Source organism: Ruditapes philippinarum, unplaced genomic scaffold (genome assembly GCF_026571515.1).
Source record: "Ruditapes philippinarum isolate M1 unplaced genomic scaffold, ASM2657151v2 ctg2797_1_1_1_1, whole genome shotgun sequence".
Taxonomy (NCBI): domain Eukaryota; kingdom Metazoa; phylum Mollusca; class Bivalvia; order Venerida; family Veneridae; genus Ruditapes; species Ruditapes philippinarum.
The window spans coordinates 89,765-115,641 of NW_026861123.1; the positions used below are offsets into that span (position 1 = coordinate 89,765).

Genomic DNA, 25,877 nt, shown 5'->3' on the forward strand with positions numbered 1-25,877 from the left:
TATACAACTAGTCGGCGCTATTATTGTCCATATATAATGATATTATGTAATACAACTGGTCGGCGCTATTATTGTCCATATATAATGATATTATGTAATACAACTGGTCGGCGCTATTATTGTCCATATATAATGATATCATGTAATACAAATGGTCGGCGCTATTATTGTCCATATATAATGAACTAATTAATATTCCTGTATCATGTAATACAAATGGTCGGCGCTATTATAGTCCATGTATTATGTACTAATATTCCTGTTTCATGTAATACAAATGGTCGGCGCTATTATAGTCCATGTATTATGTACTGATATTCCTGTTTTATGTAATACAAATGGTCGGCGCTATTATAGTCCATGTATTATGTACTAATATTCCTGTTTCATGTAATACAAATGGTCGGCGCTATTATTGTCCATATATAATGAACTAATATTCCTGTATCATGTAATACAAATGGTCGGCGCTATTATAGTCCATGTATTATGTACTAATATTCCTGTTTCATGTAATACAAATGGTCGGCGCTATTATTGTCCATATATAATGAACTAATATTCCTGTTTCATGTAATACAAATGGTCGGCGCTATTATTGTCCACATATAATGAACTGATATTCCTGTATCATGTAATACAAATGTCGGCGCATTATTGTCCATGTATTACGCACTTACCCTGTATTATGTATTAATATACTTCTCTCATGAAATGCAAATTTATGTCGACGCTATTATTGTCAACGTGTTATGTACTAATACTTCTATACCATGGAATGCAAATGCCGTTGCTTTCGTTGTCTATAATGTTATGTACTAATATTTTACAATTATGAAATGCAAATTGTCCATATTTGTACTCATATACTTATAACACAGAATGCAAATGTCGACGCTATTACTGGTATTGTCCATGTATTATGTATTATTACCTGATACCTTATATCATTTGGTAGTTTTTACTGTTTTCTGAAATTCCTAAAACGTCGCGTGCTCTGACGTCATAGAGGATTCCCCTTTGGAGCGTCATAAACCAGAACGGGATGTGACAGAGTTAAAAGATTGTAAAATTCGGAAAGTTTAAATATTAACATATTTGAAAAAACTATTTTCTTGTTCCTTTTTTCTCCTGCAAGTACTGTTAAAACAGTAATTGATCAGGTAATAAAAGTTATTAAGAGTTATTTCATATGTGATTTGGGAACAGTCAACCAGTTGTCCCTCTGTACGGCCTTGGGCAACAGTTCAAAACACTATCCCCTCCACTGCGGGCCAACAGTTTGGTTTCCTAACCACAAATAAAATAACTCATAAACTGTATAATAATATTCATCTACATTGAAATGCAAATGTCCGTGTTGTAGTAGTCACTTGTGTTATGTTTTATATATTTAACTACAATCAAATAATAATACTAGCGCTTTTATTGTGTTATGTACTAAATAGCACAATGAATACTATAAAGTTCACTTGATAGTTCATACCAACAAGATTGTTGTAACTACTCCATGAATCATATGAATGACTGATGGTTCAAGTCATTCATTCGTTTAAAAGTTCATAAGCCAAGATTTATCTAAAGGCGTGCATTGTAACACCGCAAAACGTCCGTACCTCAAGACGTTTTGCGTCGCATATCGTACACATGTGGACGTTTTGCGGTGCATATCGTACTTGGTACGTTTTGCGACGAGAGTGTGTATTTGCGCCGCATATCGTCCACAATTTCTGTAGTAAAATATATTCACGAATACTTCAAGGACATTTATTCATCTTGAATTATAATTCTACTAGAGGTATTGCATTGAAATTGAATAAATGTAGATTACGACTTAATGTAAGACAGTGCTTCTTTGATCGACGTATTATCACCAGACGAAATTGTTGCAACAGCTTCAACATTTTTGGACAGACACTTGAATGAAGTTATGGGGTTTCCATGACTCGGTTGCTTAATCCTTAGGCCATGCTAAGAAGGCAGTGATGGTTTGGCAACAGATATAACAAGTAAAATATAATTACTAAACTGCGTCCGCTTTGCCGCTCTATATTTCTTTCTTTCTTATACATGAAAATCTTTTCCATCAACGCCGTTTATCTTTTTTAAAGATATTTCTTGTTACTTGCTGTATTAACATATTGTCACGTGGTATGGTCTCCCTGGTTATGCTAAATTACGATGAGGAAGGTTTTCGGCGTGATAGAATCGTTAAAGGGTTAGATACCGTTATATACGGTTCTGTGGGTTGAGTCCCGTTATGGTTTCCTACAGAACCGTGTATCCCCGTATCGGGTCAGTAACTAACCCTGTAACTTTTAAAATATTTTCTCAAAGATGAGATTGTAATTTTTGAACATCATCAATATGTGGAAAAAAATGACGATAGTGCTTATTTCTGCTTGACGCAGCTCAAATATTTTGAACTACAAATCTAGTAAATGCAAGTTTGAAATTGTCATAAAATATAACTTTGAAAAATGATTTAATCTATAGGTTAGTCGGAAAGTCCGTCCCTTTACTAAAACCGTATTATTTTATCGCCTAAAGAACAAAACATTTTGCCTATAAGTTACATAGATACTTTGTAATAGAGTATATTATAACAAGCATTCTTCCGCATAGGAAATGATGAAAAAGAAGTTCAATGTGTTCTATTGATAAAAAATAAAGCATATTTTAAAATATCGTAATGTAAGCGTTTTGTTTGAATGCCATAATGTAATTTTATAATTGAACAATGTAATTTTATAATTGAACAAAGCAAAAAGGTCATGGTGGCCTTATATCGCCCACCTCCCTATAAAGGCTCCACATGACAAGGGTAGATAGCATTGAATATTACAAAAAAGCAAGTACATTTCATGTACTTGGTCAGAATCTGGGTAACTGATATCAGTACTCAATTCTACGTATGAAATGGTCATCAATATCCAAATATCTGTAAATGACAAATATATGGTAATTTAAGCAAAATTCAATAGTGACATTGAGGTCAAGGTCATTTCAAGGTCAATATTATATATGGAACAGAATTAATGCATTTATTCTATCTTGCTTGATGACATTGAAACTTGCATTATTCTTAATTCCATCTTGCTTGATGACATTGGAACTTGCATTATGCTTGATTCCATCTTGTATGATGACATTGGAACTTGCATTATGCTTAATTCCATCTGGCTACATGACATTAGAACTTGCATTATGATTGATTCCATCTTGCTTTATGATATTTAAACGTTGCATTATTCTGGATTCCATTTTTCATTATTTCATTCAAACATTTCGTAGTGACCAATTCTTCCATTGAGTGATAACTATTAAACTGGAACAAGCCATTTGGAATACTAAAATGTTAACGTCTTATACCTTTATGTATAAGCTACCTTTCTTCATGCTGTATACAAACTTTTTACGGTTTATTTTTTTTGTATTACTTTTATGTAGAAGTCATTTAAAATTGACTATTTTTTGTTCCCTGATGGATTTTGTTAAAATGTGACTTATTTGATTTACAGCTCGCATGGCGTGATTACTATTAGCTTTCGCTTATATCCATTATTCAGTGTTTATGCTTAATAAAGCTCGGTGTCTGAGGCTTTGTGGATTATGTTTGATCATCTTACATTATGATAAACAATTTAAACAATGTCTAGCGATTTGTGAACTGTTAAGGGGCGAGAACTCTGTTATCGATATCAACGGATTTTTTCCATGATTCGCCTATCATCGGAATTTTCCGTACATGTATATATTACGGAATACCGTTAGGGCCATCGTGGTTATACGTTAAAATACAGAGGGCGACAATGCTATAAATACGTACCAAGCGCTTAATACATAAATTGCAGTTGAAAGAATATAAATACAAGTAGTAAAGGATTATGCAATATAATTTTATATATGCACATGTATACAGTCTAATAGAAAAAATATGCTCGTAAACAGTTATTCAATGGGGCAGTTATACGTACAGTGGCGGATCCAGGCCTTGGCTTAAGGGCTGCACACTTACGAACTTTCGCTATACGTATATGCAGTATTTCGATAGAGCGGAAGTAAGTGCGCGAGCATGCGCTTTGCCATATCTCGTTCAGTTACCGCTCACGTTTTAAACTCGGTTGCTATGAAGCGACCGTTTTAAACTCGGTTGCTCTGAAGCGACACTAAGTGTACATGGCTTTTACAACTAAAATATCAGACAAACACATTAAAACAATACACATAAACTACACATAGCTGTTTCCATATTTATATTTTCCATTTGAAACTGACAGTCAAACAAATATCTCAATATTCTTACCGATTTAATGTATTGTTTACATATGTGATGACATAGATAACTTTCGGTTCAGAAAATTCATTTGTTTACCATCAAAACTCATATGTTTACCATAGGAACCATATATAGATAGAAAGCAAATTAAACAAAGGTAAAGAAAAAATTGTCCGTTTCTGAACAAAAAATCGATTAAATAAATACAAAGTCTTTTTAAAATGTCCCTTCTTTGAGTTCATTTGAAAGGGGAATAATTTGGTGGAATTTTAGACAGGGAGTTATCTTACATGGCTAGGAAAAATGGCCGACTGAAATCATGCAAGCAAGTTTGTAAGTGCTGCACCTACCCCCAAATATACGTTCATGAGCTGGGATGGAATATAATTACGTGTCAGTTTCATGCAATAGTCTTCTTAGTGTACTCCCTTACCAAAACATATTATGCTGTCATCCAGTTGTTAAGCACCGGCCTAGGTACTCCGAAGGTCTTTATCTAATGACTTGGACATCAAAAAGCAAAAATTATTGGCCTTTTAACTTAATGAATGCCTCAGAGTCACTAATAGTGGCGAATAGGTAACACATTAAAATATACATGTATAATAAGGAAAGAAGGAAGTTGTTTATTTTTGTAACATGTGCATAGTCAATTACAAATTCGCGCGGTCTGATCAGGATCCATGCTGTTCGCTATCAGTTTCTCTACTTGTAAAAGAGTTTGAAAGCGAACAGCATGGATCCTGATCAGACTGCGCGGACGCGCAGGCTGGTCTGGATCCATGCTGGTCGCAAACCCATTATGTTGGTTTTGTCGTGACGCGGCTCAAATGTTGGGCATATGTGTGTCTGATTATAGATCAGACATCCCGCACACACCACCACATTCACATACATTTTTGCTTAATGATATTCTATGCACATCTTTCAGTAACATATTTTTATCACAGAAATTTATTGAAATCTATAAAATTCTTACTAAAATATGTTTTATTTAAATAAAAACACATACACATAATGTATAGGAATCTGCTTTTCTTATTACGGGTCAAGTAAAGTTGTGCCTGTCTTTAAAAGAAACTTCCATACTTTTTTTTTGTAATAACACTATACATGTATATTCATACTGCCCACTTACAGTGTAAAGGATTTAAAGCACACATATTTATTTTATTTTACAGAAAAAAAATCAAGTTTGTACTGTACTAAGTCGTGGCCACGAGTTACTTATTCGTGGCCACGAGATAGTTAAGTCGTGGGAACGAGATACTATATCGTAGCCACGAGATACTATGTCACGGTCACGAGCTACTAAGCCGTTTAAGTCGTGGGAACGAGATAACTAAGTCGTGCAGACGAGATAATTAAATCAGATTACACCATGATTTTTTAAACTTAGAAAATTTCTGTTTAAAGATTAACGTGCAACATTAATCTTTGAAAATACTCAAGTGTTCACTTTGAACTTGATACATGTCTTTAGGATCATAAGGCCCATAAATCAGACATTAATTTTGACTAAGTTATAGCCCTTTGTTGGGACAATTCTATGATAGAATTGGTCATTTTGTACGTACAACGGCCTGTCAACATTGTTTGTACCATAACTTGAGAGGGACTTAGTCCTGGTTTATTTTATTGGGTAGGGACATTGCCCACGGACAGTAGATATCCTATAACGATGTTTGAGGTCACGGGTCAGATAAACATGACACTTCATGTAAATTCCTTGTCTGATGAATGATTTAGAAAGAATAAGCCGTAGTTTATATAACCTCAAAAAGATCAGTAGATGACACCTAATAATTTTTAGGCAATTTGGTCAGAAATCAGGGTCACAATGACGCTAAATCTTTGACCAATCATTAACTTTTATAAATGGCACTTTTACGGACAAGAGAAGTAGGGGCATCCTTGTTAGGAAAATTCATATAAATAGTGTAATTTGATTGGTTATTGTTCTAACGACTTATTTATCTCGTGGCCACGACTTAGTAACTCGTGGCCACGACTTAGTCATCTCGTTCCCACGACTTGATTATCTCGTGGCCACGACTTAGTAACTCGTGGCCACAACATAGTATCTCGTTCCCATGACTTAACTATCTCGTGGCCACGACTTAGTAACCCGTGGCCACGACACAGTATCTCGTGCGCACGAGATAAATAAAAACACACACATGTCACCTTTGTGCCACCGTAAGTTTGAGCATAGTATATCTTAAAATTCAATTTCACTATTGCTCATACGACTATCACACACGCTCAAAAAGAAGTGTAAACAATTGTATAAGTATGGAAGCTTGAATTGACCCCCTAGAAGCCATAAGCGTGATAACTCGTGTGTCGGCATGTCGACACATTTTCACGCGACATGACGCCTTCTATCATTGTTTGGTGGGATATTAAAGACGTCTTGACAACGTCTGTTTTAATGCATGTCGACATATAATCTTCTCCATTATGGAGTTGATGAGAATTGTGAACAGCTATGTCAACCTGTTTCATCTCGACAAGCCTTGTAATATCTCTGCTTTTGGTAAATATCACAACATCATAACACCATGGGTACTGTCGGGAAGACCTTATTAATATTCGGAAACTTAATCCCTCCCACCAAACCAAACTCTAAATACATCGAATGATTCATTCTTTAAAGAACATTTCTGTAGTACTATTCGCTACAGACTTTGAAAGGTCTTTTAATCTTAGTATGTGCTAGTTTGTATATGCGTGTTTAACAAGCAGTTTTACCAGTTAATAATTTCAGTCAGTGTTTGCTAAGCAACCTTCTATATTTTATATATGTATATACATATAACCTTCAAAAATGTTCATTTGAAAATTTTAGCCGAAAGGTTATTTAAAGAGCACTTAAGTAATTTAATTTGTTTTTGTTTCCAGAAAGGTTATTCAACAAAATGCTCTGCGCGTATTATACATGAACTCAATTGATATACATGTATAAAAGAGAGTAAATAAACATCAGACTGATATACTTTAAAGCTTAATAATAATGAAATCAACGATATAGTTATGCAGTACGTCAATCATTACTCGATGGCGGGTTTAGTTTCCGAATAATAATTAGGCTCCAGTCCTCTTTTATGATAGACAAAAGTAAAGTCGACATGCTCTGATACAGGTGTTGTCAAGATTATATTTTTTTCCCATCCAAACCATGTAAAAACAGCCATGTCGCACTAATATATGTCAACATGACCACATACAATTTATCACGGACCACGGCATCTCGGGGGGTCAATTCAAGCTTCCATATATAAGCGGTGAGTTGCCACTTGTAGGATGAGTTATTTAGAGACATCTATAACATTTTTTTTCCCACATGCTGGCGGAATCTTCAAAAACACGCACTTTTCGTCTGTCGCATCGTGTTCTCTTGTTTTTCAGTAAATTTTCCCCCAAAATAACACTGTTCTGTATACGCCCCTGTATAAAGGGGACGTAACTTTGTTTACTCCACGTGCCAAAATACGGGATCATCCGGAAAATAACGGGATGTACCGACAAAGCGACACCTGCTGTCATAATATGAACACAAATTATTGCAACTCGCATTATGCTTACTGCGAACTGCTTAGTGCGTACTGTCACATGCGACTATAATAATCGCTATCGTTGTCATCTTCGTTGTCGATGCGCAGTGATCATGTATTGCATTATATTTGTAATCAGTGAATATATTGAAAGCATATGAATGCTAAGACACATCAAATTCGCCAATTATTGATCAAAATTAATAATTTATTGTGACATAATGTCGACAATATAAGTGGCAGATTTATAGAAAATTAAAGGTACTGACAGAAACTTACCATGTTACATATAGTTATATCAAGAACAAGCAAAGAATGTTATCTTAAACACCAAAACATAATACGTTGTCCTGAATAAAAGATGCAATTAAACATATAGCATATTAAAATATGGTGAGTTTGATGGTTTAGTAGGGAACACATAAGGTTGCAATTAAATGAAAGTGCATTCAGTAATCACAAGGCATGATTGAATTCAGCAAAACGCAGGTTTTCATTGTCATAAAGAAGTATAGAAGCAAGCATAATGTAAGTCCCGATATCATAAAGCAAGATGGAATAAATGCACTAATTCTGTTCCATAATTATAGTTGAACTATTCAAGATGTCCGTCCAGTCATAAATGTATGAATGACATCTGATCATTGATAAGAAAGAAATGGCAGTTTTATCACAATTCAATAATTTGACTTTAAAATATGTCTTTATTTTTATTATTCAAAGGCAAATTACTCTTGACATATTCAGTCGTTTTAGCTCATAAATGAACTTGATCGAGACCTTATTGTTATACATATTCTGTATAAAATACTTTAAGAATGGAGACTAACAAGGTGATATATAGTGCGTTTTTTGTTGTTGTTTTTTGTTAGATCTAGCATATATTCTAACTTTGTTGAGATTTTATGGTCATAGATATTCTGTTGAAAATTGTCAAGATTAAAGAAGAAATGAAAGCGTTGGAGTGGTAACAATGTGAAATATAACAGATATTGTAATTCAAGGACAGATAACTCTTGACATATTGCTTAGGGTATGTGGATGCTAGAGTGGTAACAAGCTATATTTGGAACACCTGATAAATACAGGTCAAAATTAACGAAAATTATATAAACTTTAAAATGTGGACGTTATGCGGCAGACCAAGCCTTTGTACGTCAGAAAAATGTGGACGATATGCGCCGCAAAACGTCCATATACGTACGTTTTGCGGTACGGACGTTTTGCGGTGTTACAGTGCATGTCAAGTTCTTTGCCATTAAAAGACTGTTCCAAAATTATTGTTTTTGAAACACGTCAGTCTGTAGCTATTTGCGCGCAAGTTCATTTTGAATAAAATACAGTTGCTGGACATTTTGTTCCGAGTTTACGAATCTAACAGAAACTTCAAAAATGATGCTTTGTTGACTCCGCTAAATTGCGAATGGTAAAAACATTCGACTAGTAAAAATAGTAACCCAAAGACTGCTGGCCATGTGGGTTCAAACCCAGTCAGGGGCTAGTCGGGGTTTCCTTGAGCAAGAAACTTTACACACATTCTTAGTACTGGTGGTCACAGGGACGGATTCGTGTGTGATCTTTAAAGCTGCATGCCTCCAGATGAGTCAAAATATTTCAATAAAATCGAACTTGAAATATATGTACTACGATTTAAGGAAACGTAAAATGATTCAAGATTGAAGTAATAATTTACATGTTATGTGCGGTTAATGACTGATTTTTTAGTATTTACAACTTTATTTCTACTGCGTTACTAACGCAGTAAGGGCTATTTATGCATATTTTGACCACTTTTTGGTAATTTACATGGCTTGTAAGTGCCATTGATAATGTGTAAACGGCTTCCTTTTGGTAATTTCACAACATTATACATTCAAATACATTTTCAAAATTTTCATGGAAATTAGCATGAATCTGGAGGCGTGCTGCTTTAAGCTTAAGGTTGAACGAGACACTTTTCGAACTTTCGAGCGTCTTGAAATTTGGCATGTAAAATGTTGACCATATTTCAGATTAGATTCCGTTAGTTTTATTCCAATAGTTACAGCCATTTTTGTACATATTATGACTTCAAAGTTGACCACCAAAGCCCGTTTGCGTATCCTTGGCAACTTTTTACGGATATCACAACGCCATTGGCTAATATTTTCTACAGGATTTGTGGGAATTATTTTTTCCTCCAATAGAATTTATCGTTTAACACCGAAAAATGTTTGAAAAATAGAAAGAAAATTGTCAATTTTGAGTAATATTTGACGTTCAGTTTAGTTATAATTTTCGGCTTTAAATCGACTTATTAAAAAGTCCTGAAATCGAACTGATGTCTTATTGTGCTAAATATCAAATGCAAATCTTTCTGATACTTTTTACAATACTACTATATATATTACTAACTGTTGGTCGTGCAAGATGGACATTGCTGAAAACCAAAGCATTAGCCATTCTGTCATTTTAGTGACGTTCCGATTGTCGCAAGTTACTCTACTGGCAACAGCAATACAAAACACGATTCCGCGACGTTGTTATACGTAAAATTTACATCGTGCCAAAGGGAGAGAATTCAGGCTTACGAAATTCAATGGACGGACAAAAAATACAAGAGAAACAGGGATTTTCCGTTCCAGAAGTAATAAGTGCTAACTCTACATTGGATCTAGGCGTAAACTCTCATAATGGTCAATAATCTGAAGTGGCGGGGATTGAATTCATCGCCCTCGATTTGCAGCCAGAGAGTGATTTTGACCATTGTTTCCTCTGTTACTGTCACCGTATGACGTTAGATAATAATGGTGCGACACCTTAAAATATTAAGAAAAACTGCGATGAATGACTTTGATTCTTTTATATGGTTTCGCAATGAATTAAAGAAACACTTCTAGTACAATGACCTGTTCGACATTTATAAATAGAAAAAAAGCAAATAAGCCGCGTCACGACAAAACCAACATAATGGGTTTGCGACCAGCATGGATCCAGACCAGCCTGCGCATCCGCGCAGTCTGATCAGGATCCATGCTGTTCGCTTACCAACTCTATTACAAGTAGAGAAACTGATAGCGAACAGCGTGGATCCTGATCAGAATGCGCGGATACGCAGGCTGGTCTGGATCCATGCTGGTCGCAAACCCATTATGTTGGTTTTGTCGTGACGCGGCTCAAATGAAGGTTAATCTTATACAAATTGAGAACATTACACTGTTCACGGAAAACAACAAAGACAACCTTATCCAATGATTCTGTAGGAGAAAAATGATAATCTGAACATATTTCTTTAAAAAAATGAGTTTTTCATGCTTTTTAATTTAACAAAAAAATGAGAAAAATAAACAAACATGAATTCTGTAAATAATTAAAGAAATTTCTTTCACAGGATTTTCTAAAATTTTTGTATGTAAAATTTAATGACGAATTAAAAAATAAAAATAAAAATGTATGTTGACGTGTTTGATTTCTTGTTAAATGGCAGTTTCCATGGTAACCGTATATCTCAAAACTATCAAAATAGCCAAACTGTGCTATAAAAATGTATAAGACAGCTTTATACACACAAAAAGCATATTTTTATACAAAACTTGCTTTATCTTAGGGTTCTGTATGTATGAAACAAACGGTACTCTGAACAAAAAAATGAGTTTTTCATGCTTCTTAACTGAACAAAAATGAGAAAAATAAACATGAATTCTATAAATAATTAAAGATATCGAAAATTTTCTTTCATAGAATTTTCTACATTTTGATATATAAAGTAAAATTGTATGGTGAATTCAAAAATAGAAATAAAAATATATGTTGACGTGTTAGTTTTTTTTTGTAAACGGACAGTTTCCATGGTTACCGCATATGTCAACTGTGAAAATAAACACGCTTTCTTAAGAAATATCAGTGTTATACTAAATGCATTTTTATATATATAACAAAAGCATGTTGAAATATAAATTTCTATTTCTTTTGATGTTATATGAAGTACATGATGCTGAATAGTTTTTTAAAAGGCAATGTTATTTCTTCACTCGACTAACATGCAAGTATTCAGAAATATAAAAAAAAAATGAAAATTGGGACATTTCTTCAATATTATTTTTGTTCTTTATTCAACATTTTTAAAATATATCATTTTAAACTTCTTTGCCCACTTGTTTGCCAGTAATCAAGTGGCGACGCACTTTCGTCACTACCACAAGTAGGTGGGGTAACGCGAGCGGAATCATCATCAATGCTGTCTTACTAATGCTAGGAGAAATCCTTTATCTGATGATGTCTAAACGACCCTCTTATTGTTTTAAACCGGTCTCCTCCTGAACATTTAGAAATATTTATTCTGTAATTACTCATTATTTGTTTGTAGATGAAATTTAAACAGTTATCCGAGTTCTATTCAACTACCTTCTTAATTAAATCCGTGATAATTATCTTTCTTGGAAGCGCAATACGATGCGCACAAAAAACTACCGAAAACGTCGTTAAAATGGCGTAAAAATAAGATTTTTGCAATGTTCGCAGATGTGACCGTTTGGCGGTGTTCATGGAACCTATTGTGCAGTTCAATGAAATGCAGCATATGGTACCCAAGTAAAAGAATAGGTGAGTACCACATAAGATAACAATGGGCGAAACTAAATAAACGATTTTTAGCAGGATATAAAGCTTGGGTATCAAAAGACAAATTTCAAAAGCAGACAACATGTTCTTACAGATAGGGTGATGGGAGATTGGAACCAGACGAAAAAAGATGAACTTGAAATAACTACAAATACCACAAAAACAGGAATGTCGTGTTGAACGACCTTCAAGAGGATTTGAGACGATCGCATGTAAAAAAGATATCTAAAAATACACACTAGCAAAAACAAACAAACAAACAATAAATAAATAAATAAATAAATAATCTAAATAAAATGAAAAAAAGAAGAAATAATAAAAAGATTAAAAAACAACCCCCATTAACCCTTCAATCTGAGAGATCAATTTTCAAGAAAGGAACTTTGTTGCTACACACTGGCGATATGGGATTAGATTTATTATGAAAAATATACGTGCCCTGTTTTGCCATTTACATGTAGGTTGAAATTAAAGATACAAACAAACAAACAAACAAACAAACAAACAAACAGAACAATGAATGTTTCAAACAAGGATAGAACGATTGCTTAAATCTTTATAAATTTAACCTCGTAGGCTATATAAAGTTTTTGATTTTTTAGATTACTCACGAAACACTTTTAAAATTTCTAAATACTGTTTTCCTGGTATTGTTATATAAACCTAGACTTCTCCGTCGTACTCTTATAGAATTGGTCTACATCTTCCACATCTTGTATTTCCTTAACACTTCGATACTTACTTGTTCAAATAATTGTGTTAAGATTTTTATTTTTTATTCTCATGAAATAAATCTAAAATGATCCAGCCTTTCCTTATGGAATCGTTCTGAAATGTTTCGTTAAATTGCTGTTAAACTCTTACTTATTGTCTTCTTGAAAATAAACTTGTAATCTCGACACTGCCGCATAGCTCAATCGGTTAGAACTTGAGACTCAAAATCTCGGCATTGCGGATTCCATTCTTGCCTACTAAACTAACTAACCAACAGACTGACAGACTGAATGAATGAATGAAAAATTGGTGTTATGAAATAAGGTACTTTTATGCAAAAATGTCTCGATAAATCTTAGTTGTTAAACGTACAATATACTGGTTATCAGTCTGAGAGATGAATTTTAATGAACTGGTTGCAAGACAAACTGTTTCTTGAGACTGGTCGTTATGAAGCTTTGACAGTTAATGAGGGAACATGTTTTAATTGAAATATTAGCATTGAAGATGAGATGCATGTCCTTGTTAAATGCCAGTTATATATATTCGCAAATAAGAGAGGCGCTTTACATCGACGTATGTAAAACAAATGACATATTTGAGCCGCGTCACGACAAAACCAACATAATGGGTTGGCGACCAGCATGGATCCAGACCAGCAGTCTGATCAGGATCCATGCTGTTCGCCCACAAACCCTATAACAAGTAGTGAAACTGATAGCGAACAGCATGGATCCTGATCAGACTGCGCGGATGCACAGGCTGGTCTGGATCCATGCTGGTCGCAAACCCATTATGTTGGTTTTGTCATGACGCAGCTCATTTCTAATGTTAAGTGATAATGAGAAATTCATATATTTACTATTATATGAAAATATTGTAAAATATTCTGCCAAAGCCTGATTTGATATATTATGTGTAAGGCGCAAGTACATGTATAATGGCTAACTTTACTCTGTATACATGTATCATAGTCAAATTTTGAATATTTTTTAAATATTACTAGTATAAGTTTGTTTTACACGTGTAATATTAAATTTTATTGCTGCCACATATTTCAGCTTCTCATACTTATTTTAGAGTGCTTTTGAACAAGTATTTTTTTTTATCATTGTAATATTTTGTTAGTGAGACTTAAATATAAACAAATTTTCTTGTCTTGTATAACCAAGACACGTTATTCTAAATATAGTTTGTACAGTCAGGTATTTATTTCTATTTTAAGATAGATCAATTTACAGGTGAAAAAAAGTTTTGTCGGTGAGAAGGACAACGAATTATTTCAAAACAACTAACTAAAAACCAATTACACTGAAAAATAAAGACAAATTCTTAGAGTTAATCATATTTTCCAGGAAAGCTTGATTAAAAACTTGTTTCTATTGTTTCTAGTTAAAAGCTTTATTCGCTGTAATTTAATTTGATGCAGCGCATGCGCGATTTTGTAACGCCTCTTACTTGCACTAATTATTGTTAATTAAACCAATCTGCGCGAGAATATTCTAATTTGGGCGTAGCAAATTTGATTGACGTATAGTATATAGCTTTTCATAAAAGTCTGGGACATCTTGATTAATAGAGGCCCAATGGTCCAGTGGTAATTTTGTCTGGGACTACAATCCCAGGGACCGCGAGTTCCATCTCCATGGACTCCAACTAAAATTACAGAAACATCAGATGATACTTTAAAAAGCGATGTGCCTTATAACTTGCAAGTTATTCTTTTATTTTGAACGGAAATCATTGCAAGATACAGTGTGATATCTCAAACAGCCCTTTGGCTCGATGTTATCAGGGACTGTATTCCATGTTTGTCGCCCACCTTGTTGATCATTGTACTAACATAATTGTATTTCTTCAAATGCTGTTGATTTAAAGTTATCATATGATACGTAAGTACATCAACGTGCAGGAATTCGGTTAACATGTAGCAAATGTTTATGAAAAGACGTCATGAAAATGATCCCTCCTTTGTAAACAGGACTGGAAAAATGACATTAAACGTCCTTGTCTCTTTTTAAAAAAATGCTGTTGTTGTTTTTATAGGAAAAAACTAGGCAGATAGCATGTAATGTGCTCCATGACATTTCATGTTTATGATAAAGTTGAACATTAATTACGATAAATTGTGCGAATCAATAAACACAATTTTAGAAACACGCGCCTAACATTAAGATTACCAATTAAATATTTTCATTTTTTGTTAATGAAAATACCAATACGTAACTGTAATATCAGTGGTCATCACTGCCCCAAACTGTATAACAAATGTTTTACAAACGTAGAGACAAAATAAACAAGGATGCCGAGTGGAAGATGAATCTCATTTGTAACCACAACATCCAAATACTCTAAACAACCGGTTTCATACGGCGAAATACTGATAACAAACCCGGTAATTGCGAGGTCCATACTCGGATACTGCATTAAGTTGTGAGGTCCATACTCGGCTACTATAATTAATAATGAGGTCCATACTCGGCTACTGCATTTAATTGTGAGGTCCATACTCGGCTACTACAATTAATTGTGAGGTCCATACTCGGCTACTACAATTAATTGTGAGGTCCATACTCGGGGACTACAATTAATTGTGAGGTCCATACTCGGCTACTACAATTAATTGTGAGGTCCATACTCGGCTACTACAATTAATTGTGAGATCCATACTCGGCTACTACAATTAATTGTGAGGTCCATACTCGGGACTACAATTAATTGTGAGGTCCATACTCGGTACTACAATTAATTGTGAGGTCCATACTCGGCTACTACAATTAATTGTGAGGTCCATACTCGGGACTACAATTAATTGTGAGGTCCATACTCGGCTACTACAATTAATTGTGAGGTCCATACTCGGGTACTTCAATTAATTGTTGGGTCCATACTCGGTACTACAATTAATTGTGAGGTCCATACTCGGCTACTACAATTAATTGTGAGGTCCATACTTGGCTACTACAATTAATTGTGAGGTCCATACTCGGCTACTGCATTTAATTGTGAGGTCCATACTCGGCTACTACAATTAGTTGTGAGGTCAATACCCGGCTACTGCATTTAATTGTGAGGTCCATACTCGGCTACTACAATTAGTTGTGAGGTCAATACTCGGCTGATACAATTAATTGTGAGTTCCATACACGGCTACTACAATTAATTGTGAGGTCCATACTCGGCTCCTACAATTAATTGCGAGGTCCATACTCGGCTCCTATAATTAATTGCGAGGTCCATACTCGGCTACTACAATTAATTGTGTGGTCCATACTCGGCTACTACAATTAATTGTGAGGTCCATACTCGGCTAATGCAATTAATTGTGAGGTCCATACTCGGCTACTACAATTAATTGTGAGGTCCATACTCGGCTATTACAATTAATTGTGAGGTCAATACTCGACTACTACAATTAATTGTGAGGTCCATACTCGGCTACTGCATTTAATTATGAGGTCAATACTCGGCTACTGCAATTAAATGTGAGGTCCATACCCGGCTACTACAATTAATTGTGAGGTCCATACTCGGCTACTACAATTAATTGTGAGGTCCATACTCGGCTACTGCATTTAATTGTGAGGTCCATACTCGGCTCCTACAATTAATTGTTGGGTCCATACTCGGCTACTATAATTACTTACGGTGTACTTTATGCCAAGGCCCATGTAATGGCACATTTTACATTGTGTACGTAAAAATTATTGCTGCAAAATTTTCTGTACATAGCTTTCGAATGAGTGAAATGTTTAGGGAAGGGATGCCCATATGAGGTACTTAGTATATCTTCTGAAAATATTAGATGTATTACAAAAGAAGTTGTGGCTGTTTTGTGACTGCTTGATAGCTTTGTTGTTTTGCACAGACATTCAACTGTTAAAATTCAATTTTATACATAATCTTTGCAGTTCTTTAGTGCTTTTTAAGATACTTTTGCTATTTCTTTCATATTGTGAGTTGCCTCAAATATATATGGTTTATATTTATATAGACACCGTGTGACAACTTCGAAAAGCTCTTCATACGAACCGATGTAAGCAAAATTTCCCTTTTAATTTTTGATTACGCACAGGCATTGTTTCAAGGCTTTATTTCTCAATAAATAATTGAAATGCGATTATCATTTTTGTCACTTCAATTATTTTTGGAATGAGTATACTGGTGAAGATATAAGAGGTATGTAATATTGCATAAATTCTTCCTTTAGATAAACTCGTCAGAAAATAAATAAAAAAAAATATAACAGAACAAAATGCTCTTTTATTAGAAGTAGATGAAAAGTACGTCATAAATGGACAGATGGCGTGCATTATGATTATATAAACGTCAAGATTATCCAATGGAAAAAAAGATGTTGCTGTATCATAAAATGAGCCGCGTCACGACAAAACCAACATAATGGGTTTGCGACCAGCATGGATCCAGACCAGCCTGCGCATTCGCGCAGTCTGATCAGGATCCATGCTGTTCGCTGTCAGTTTCTCTACTTGTTATAGAGTTGCAGGCTGGTCTGGATCCATGCTGGTCACAAATGCACTATGTTGGTTTTGTCGTGACGCGGCTCAAATAAGAAGTATATAAATTTTAAAAATGTACATTTTAAAAATGTATCGCGTTTTGTCTATTGACCTTATTCACAAAACGGTGTCCGTTCCAAAAGAAGTGAGCGAGAGAGAAAGTGAAAAAGAGTATTGTGTCATTTTTAGACATTGTCTAATATTAGTTCAAAGGAATCTTGTTGATCGCATGAACATTTTATCATATAATCTGTGAAGGTTTATTTTAGGAGAAACTTGATTGAAATATCATATTATAACGTATTCTCATATTGTTTCAGAGCTTTTTATGTTGTCTTTTTATTGTGACTGAAAAAAAATCCACAGTTTCTAAAACCAAATTGAGCGTAGTAATTTCAGGTAGAACTTTTACTCTTTCAAATAAATATTGTCTTAATATAGATGTCGTCTGCTATCAGGGGAAGTATGCTCTTCAAGTAAAGTACGTTTTTGTTTATAATAATTAAACAATAAATGATTTCTTATTTCTTCAAATATAGATTGTACTTTAAAGATACTTTTCACAGCAAGACATCAATTAACAGGTATATGCTTAAGATCGATATTTAGATCTGCCCGCCCGCCCGTCCGCCTGTCAGCCCACCAGTCCACTTGCCTGCTCGCACGTTGGCCCACCTGCCTGTCCGCTGATTACACATGCGTTTATTCTGATCAAGCTTCTTCCGCATTATCGGCTGCTAAATTATTCGACTCATGTAAGAATGGCCCCTCGGTAAATGTTCAATTCAAATAAGGTGAGATCTCTTAAGGTCAATGCAAATAAAAAGACAAATACATGTAGTTCAAAATCGCGAGAGATAATAGATAATGCAACACTGTGCCCCCCCCCCCCCCCCAGCACCGGCATAAGCGGTATTTAAACTTTACCGCTATAAGTATTTGAATAAGGTCGTAACATAACAACGCAAGTCGTGTTTTATATTAACACTATTTATATTCATAGCACGTGTTTTGTCTGATATTTTAGATGTTTAAACCTGTTATGATACATTGTCTTATTTAAAAATATATCGTACTTTTCTTAGGGTTTTGATGTCAATTTTACAGGGGAAAAGGACCTATATTTAAGAATGGTTTCAATTTTCTTGTTAAATGACGTCATCTTGTAGATAATTAAAGCTTGTATTAGGTCAGAGTGAATACATATATAGATTATTTTATACTTATATATACAGAAACGCTGTTTTCCCGAAGCCGTTCACATGGTATTATGACATTTGAAGCAATTTAGAACTTTCTTTATGACGATTTACGATGCTTAGATAGATAATTATTTTTTCTTGGAATTTGCTTCCTTGTTTGAGACATGGTGACATAATCAGGCCACCAGTTGAACTTTTTTGTTTAAAACCACACTTATACTGTATCATATTCCGAACCCTATTAGAGATGTTAATAAATCAAAGCGCTGAAAGAACTAGAAGCCGGAGAAGCATAAGAGTTATATAATAACAACTTTTGAGTGTTAATACGTCACTAAGCTGCTTTGAAAAGTGAAATTCGTCATAACAGCGGTACTAAGCACGTGAATAAAAATAAACCGAAGTTTCCGGTAGTGATAAAATGAAAAAAATAATATTGTTTTGAAATGTTATTTTAATTAATTCTAAATGTGTTTTGTACTAATTTACTGGTACACATGTCACTTATATTAACAAATAAAATATTGAAAAGTACGGTCAATTTTGAATAATTTTAACATTCATCCGCATCTGATTTTCCTGACAGTAAGTGGGTTGGTTGAAAAATACTCACCTGTTTTCAAATTCGTTCCCTAAATCTAGTGCTTCCTGCTGGCTTTGCAAGTTTAACAAATCTTTTGAAGTTATGAAATAAGCGAAACAATAATATCCTCATCAATACAAAACAAAACATAGATAATGAACCAACCTTAAATGAACAGAATTTGCACAAGACAAGGAAAGAAATTGAATTTGAACATCACAGTATTGAACAAATGGCAACCGATGAAGATAGACAACAGTAGATAATTATAAAAGGAACACCGATGGATAGCATCTTGCGGCAAGCACCTCTATTACATTAACTATATTAAGGTGCAATATATGTTATCAAAACCTCCTTTTATGTGGGTTTCCCCCCTTTTATCATAGGGAACATACGAACGTGTCCCGTTGAAGCTTCACGTTGCACTACCGTTTACAATAACGTTACGCTTATTGTCAATATATGTATTGAATTCCGGGATTTGAAAAGCCGGCATTTGCAGGGTTTGAAATGTCTTCAATTGTAAATTTAATGACTGATCATGGATTTTTATGACACGCAATGGACTACGGAACTTCAAAAATAACCTATTGTTTTTGACTAATGTTTTTTACTAATTGCTTTAGCTGTTTGCCATGTGTCTCCAAAAGTAAGATATTAAATCGTATCTAAGACCTTGATATTTGCCGCGATCGACCACGAACCGTTTATCCTACACTAAACGTTATAAAGCTTGAGGTTGCTCATATTTTCATATCTAGTAAATATTTGAAATATGAACAAGTTGATTTACTATTGCACTTCAACAAACCAAGTGGCATAAATATCATATTGTCGTTTGACCTTCACTACACTAACCACTTACCGATCTAAATATACATACGTATACAATGTACTAATAACAATTATCTTTTACCAACTTTATACTATCAAGACACATCACACATTACTGATGAAACTAAACACACGAGTAAATATACATATGCTACAATAAAATCACATACCATTCACATATGAAAAGCAAAAGGTTTCAAAGATTTTGTAATCGAGAGCTTTGATACCAATTTAAATGGCTGGCATATGTATTGTTGCCATTCGCAATAATTTATCCCTATACTTAATTTTGTTTAGCAAGAAACAGCGTAAAAGCTGATAAAGAGAAAGTGAGTGTTAAGTGTTTTTTCCCTTTTTTCTATTTGGCTTCCATTTCACTGCTGCTTGGGCATTGGCAATAGAGCTCCTGTGGAAGCGTACCTATTCTCATAATAGGTATAAAACGATTCGAGCGACGGAAGGGTACGTGATATAGATTGACTTACCTTGTACATCACCTGGTTCTTGTGCTTTATTGACTTACCTTGTACATCACCTGGTTCTTTTGCTTTATTGACTTACCTTGTACATCACCTGCTTCTTGTGCTTTATTGACTTACCTTGTACATCACCTGGTTCTTGTGCTTTATTGACTTACCTTGTACATCACCTGGTTCTTTTGCTTTATTGACTTACCTTGTACATCACCTGGTTCTTTTGCTTTATTGACTTACCTTGTACATCACCCGCTTCTTGTGCTTTATTGACTTACCTTGTACATCACCTGCTTCTTGTGCTTCTGCCTCCTCATCGGAACCTTGCTCTTCTGAAAACAAATAAGTTTACAAACGTTTATCAAAATGTATTGAACCCTATATTATGTCCAAACGAAATTCTCTCACCTGGACATAACATAATCGGTTAAATATAAAAATAATTCTAAGAATTTCAGGAGGTTAATTGTTGAACGTTTTATAATTATTTGTCAAGCAAATTCAATTTCTTAGATGTTTGAAAGAGCATTATCTGTGTTATATGGTCATGCTCACTGATTTCGAAGGACTTGCATCTTAACCATTCTTTTCTACCACCTTGCCATCGTATATTATAGAAACGGTATAAGGACATCATTGTTCAGACACATTTATATTTTGTTCTAGCAACAAAAATGTGTAAATAAAAAATGAAATAAGTTTAAATGCACATTATAATCTGTCTCCCAGAGCATACATGATTGAGTACAATAAAACAATCATATCAGCTAAATTTCCTTGTTTAAAAAAGTGATCTCCGCTCCAAAAATAACATCATATCTCAGTTTGGTTCGATTCCTTTCAGTTGTTTTTAGGCCCCTTGACAAGCCATCCCATTTATCAAATATGTATGTATGTACAGTATAGATATATAAATATACAGCTTATGAACAGATATAGTATCATGCAATGATGTATTTTATAATTATATAACAGCTATAAAAGTATTCAAGCTAGAAAAAGAACCCAATCGTACGATAATTAAAAAAAACATTTTTATATATACATGTACACTCATTTACACTGTAATCTGCTCTTTTAACAGTTACCATTTTTGTATAAAAAATCAGTATCTCATTTCCTCTTGTTCATGCCTTAAAATCACAACAACATCTATACGTGTAACAATATAGTTTGATGCCGTTCAAGAAAACCAGGACGATATTTTTCTCACCAAAATGTATACCTGAGGACGCTTTGTATAGGTTTTAATGAATGGACATATAATATCAATATATTATAACACATCTGTTTTAACCTATTCATTACCGTCAATTTGACACCAGCATATCTTAAATTGATTTAGTAATAAGGAAAAAATCGCATGATGAAAACAATGCTTCAAAAATCAAAATTAACATTTTTGACTCCTTTTGAATATATTTGTTAACTTTACGAAACTTAATGGTTATTGTAAAGATATGTTTTTTTGTTGTTGTTTTTTTCTAAACATTTATATTGTTTTCGTAGCGGTACCTCTGTTTCTGAAATAACTGAAATTTTCACTCCTTTCAATATTTAAGTTAACAGTCGAATTATTAATGTTTTCTGTGAATGAAATGTAATGAGATGTGTAATAATGTGTAATCATGTTATGGATGAGGAGCGAAATGCTAATATCTAAAAAAATCATGTTCTGTACTGTTCTATGTGTAAATTGAATTTTATGTTATACTGGACAATAACAACCTAATAAGTTAATACGAGCCAATGTTCAACATTAAAAGTAACTAAATTTGATAAATTTCAAAATATTCGTAGCCATACATAATTAAAACAAGCAAATTCTTTGAATTTATATCCCCCGCCGAGTACTGGTTATTATTAACACAACAACTGAAGACATAAGGCTTTATTTATATATTAATCATGGCATAAACAGTAATATTCTTTGAACATGATAAATATTCAGGGCAAAAGCAGAGCCATAACTTTGTGTTAAATAGTAAAATCTGGAAATGCCAATGAGATGTATGCATACTACATGACTAATCAAGGGCCATAAATCTGAGTTATAAGTATCTGACTGGAACAAGGCGACTATATGCACATCTCCTCTTAGTATCCCATAAAGTTTCATTGAATTCCAGCCGGTGGTAGCAGAGAAGTAGCGAGATAACAAATATTTTTCTATATGGATACTGCATGACTAATCAAGGGCCATAACTCTAAGTTAAAGTGTCTGACCGGAACAAGCCCATGATATGCGCATCTCCTCTTGGTAGTGCGGAAACGATTTTTACTCTATATGCATACTACATAACTAATCAAGGGCCATAACTCTGAGTTAAAGGGTCTGACCGGAACAAGCCGACGATATGCGCATCTCCTCTTAATATTGATGATTCCTATAAAGTTTCGTTGAATTCCAGCCAGTAGTTGCAGAGAACTACTCCGGAAATGATTTTTACTCCATATGCATATTGCAAAACTAATCAAGGGCCACAACTCTGAGTTAAAGTGTCTGACCCGAACAAGCCGACGACATGCGCATCTCCTCTTGGTATTGAAGGTTCCCATAAAATTTCGTTGAATTCCAGCCAGTAGTTGCAGAGAAGTAGCGCGGAAACGATTTTTACTCCATATGCATACTGCATATCTAATCAAGGGCCATAACTCTGAGTTAAAGTGTCCGCCTGGAACAAGCCGATGATATGCGCATCTCCTCTTGGTATTGATGATTCCCATAAAGTTTCGTTGAATTCCAGCCAGTAGTTGCAGAGAAGTAGCGCGGAAACGATTTTTACTCTATATGCATACTACATAACTAATCAAGGGCAATAACTCTGAGTTAAAGTGTCTGACCGGAACAAGCCGACGATATGCGCATCTCCTCTTGATATTGATGATTCCCATAAAGTTTCGTTGAATTCCAGCCAGTAGTTGCAGAGAACTACTCCGGAAACGAAATTCGGACGGACGGACGGACGGATGGACGGACGGACGGACGAACGGACGGTCAGATGCGCATCTCCTCTTGATATTGATGATTCCCATAAAGTTTCGTTGAATTCCAGCCAGTAGTTGCAGAGAACTACTCCGGAAACGAAATTCGGACGGACGGATGGACGGACGGACGGACGGACAACGCCAAAACTATACCCCCCTCCCGATTCCATCGGCGGGGGATAATTATGGAGCTACCCGTGCACGCAGGAATATTTATCAACACGTCGTTTTCATTTGCGCTATCTTACTACTGGCATGTAAACGACCAACCAAGAACTTGACAAAGAAGGGTGACGACATTGCGTCAAGTAACAAGACACTGCAAATCCTTTTCATGTACAAGCAGGAGGAAAAAGTAAATGATAATTTCAAGACACCATGATCCGATGATCAAAGCTCGTGTCGTCCGCCGGCGATAAAGGACTGCTCAACAAAAATGCAATTTATTGTTTTACACCTGATGTTCTTTAACGGACTTTGTATGTACAATTTTTTTTAAAAAAATATTTTCAATTGTTTAAGTTTATATTTTATGGTGTAAGTATCTTATTCATATTCATGAATTGTTTACTTATAGGCCTAACGAGGCCGGATGTTGTTATTTGTAGTTTCCCTATATTGTACATAACATAATGTCACTCTAATTAAATGTCTCTATAATACAGGCGTGTATTTACAAAGTATTTTAGTATATAAAGAAATTAATTTCTTGAAAGAACTATTATATAAGGCGTTTAAAAAACAGCAACAGTAGCTTCTCCCGACTGATTTGAAGGGTAGGTAAGAATGTTGAATCGAGAAACTTTTTGAATGATTTTGGAATAATTGCTTTGATACTAACATAAACATTTATACTAACAAAATGACAGATAAATTATTAGATATTGCCAAAGATTGTATTCCTAATAAGATGATATATGTTCGCCCTACCGATGTTCCGTGGATAACAAGTACTATACGAAGTCAAATACGAATAAGTAAACGATATTATAAAAAAGCTAAAGTTAAACAAACAACAACTCACTGGCAAAAATTCAGACAATTTAGAAATAAATCTACGTTACTGATCAGGGAAACAAAATCAAATTATTACTGTTATATGGCAAATAAACTTAAAGAACAATCATTATCTTCTAAGGATTGGTGGAAAACTCTAAAAACATTTATTTCATCTACAACCAGTCAAACAATACCCCCACTTAAAAGCAAGGCAAACAAATTACATTTTTCTTACAAAGAGAAGGCAAATCTCCTAAATGAATATTTTCTTCAGCAGATACAAGTCGACAACTCAGATAAAGCTGTCCCCGATCTTGGTCCTCGATTGAATGGAAATATATTATCTGAACTGGTTCTTACTCCAGACGAAACACAATCAGTCCTTAAATCTCTTAAAAACCAACAAAGCATCTGGTCCTGATGGAATCATTACTACGATTCTAAAAGAAGCTTCTCAAGAACTTTCTGTTCCCTTATGTAACTTATTAAACTACTCTCTCCAAAGTTGTATCATACCATCTTCTTGGAAAGAAGCTAATGTAACTGTAATTTTCAAAAAAGTTGATCCATCTTTACCTTGTAACTATCGTCCTATTTCACTTCTTAACACCATGGAGAAAATATTTGTAAGACTTATATTCAAACATGTCTTTAACCATACGCAGGAGAACAACTTCCTTACTTCAGTTCAATCAGGATATATACCAGGCGATTCAGTAGTCAATAAATTAGTGTCTATTCACGATACTCTTTGCAAAGCCCTTGATAACGGGCTATTGGCTAGTACGAGTTATTTTCTTTGACATCAGTAAAGCTTTCGACCAGGTTTGGCATAAGGGTTAACTTACTAAATTGAAACATGCTGGAATTTCTGGAAAGGTCTATACTTTATATATTCCAATATTTAAGAGATAGACAATAACGTGTTGTCCTTTCTAACTCTAAATCATTTATTGGTTATCTTTCAGCTGGTGTTCCCAAAGGCTCAATTTTTGGTCCTCTTCTCTTTCTCATATTTATTAACGATATTGTTGAAGATATACAATCTTGTATAAATTTATTCGCTGATGACACTAGTCTTTATCTTGTTGTTGAAAATCCACAACCAGCTCCTATCACATTACAG

General features: G+C 34.4%; 1 protein-coding gene across 2 annotated transcripts in view; it reads right to left on the reverse strand.

Moving 5' to 3' along the window:
• The window catches only part of LOC132714591 (insulin-like growth factor 2 mRNA-binding protein 2), a 95,471-nt gene that overhangs the window by 33,140 nt on the left and 36,454 nt on the right, over nucleotides 1-25,877 (reverse strand). For both annotated transcript variants that reach the window (XM_060697480.1, XM_060697479.1), the window contains exon 2: nucleotides 21,043-21,096. In XM_060697480.1, coding sequence (XP_060553463.1) covers nucleotides 21,043-21,096 — 54 coding nt within the window. The remainder of the gene's footprint in view (nucleotides 1-21,042; nucleotides 21,097-25,877) is intronic.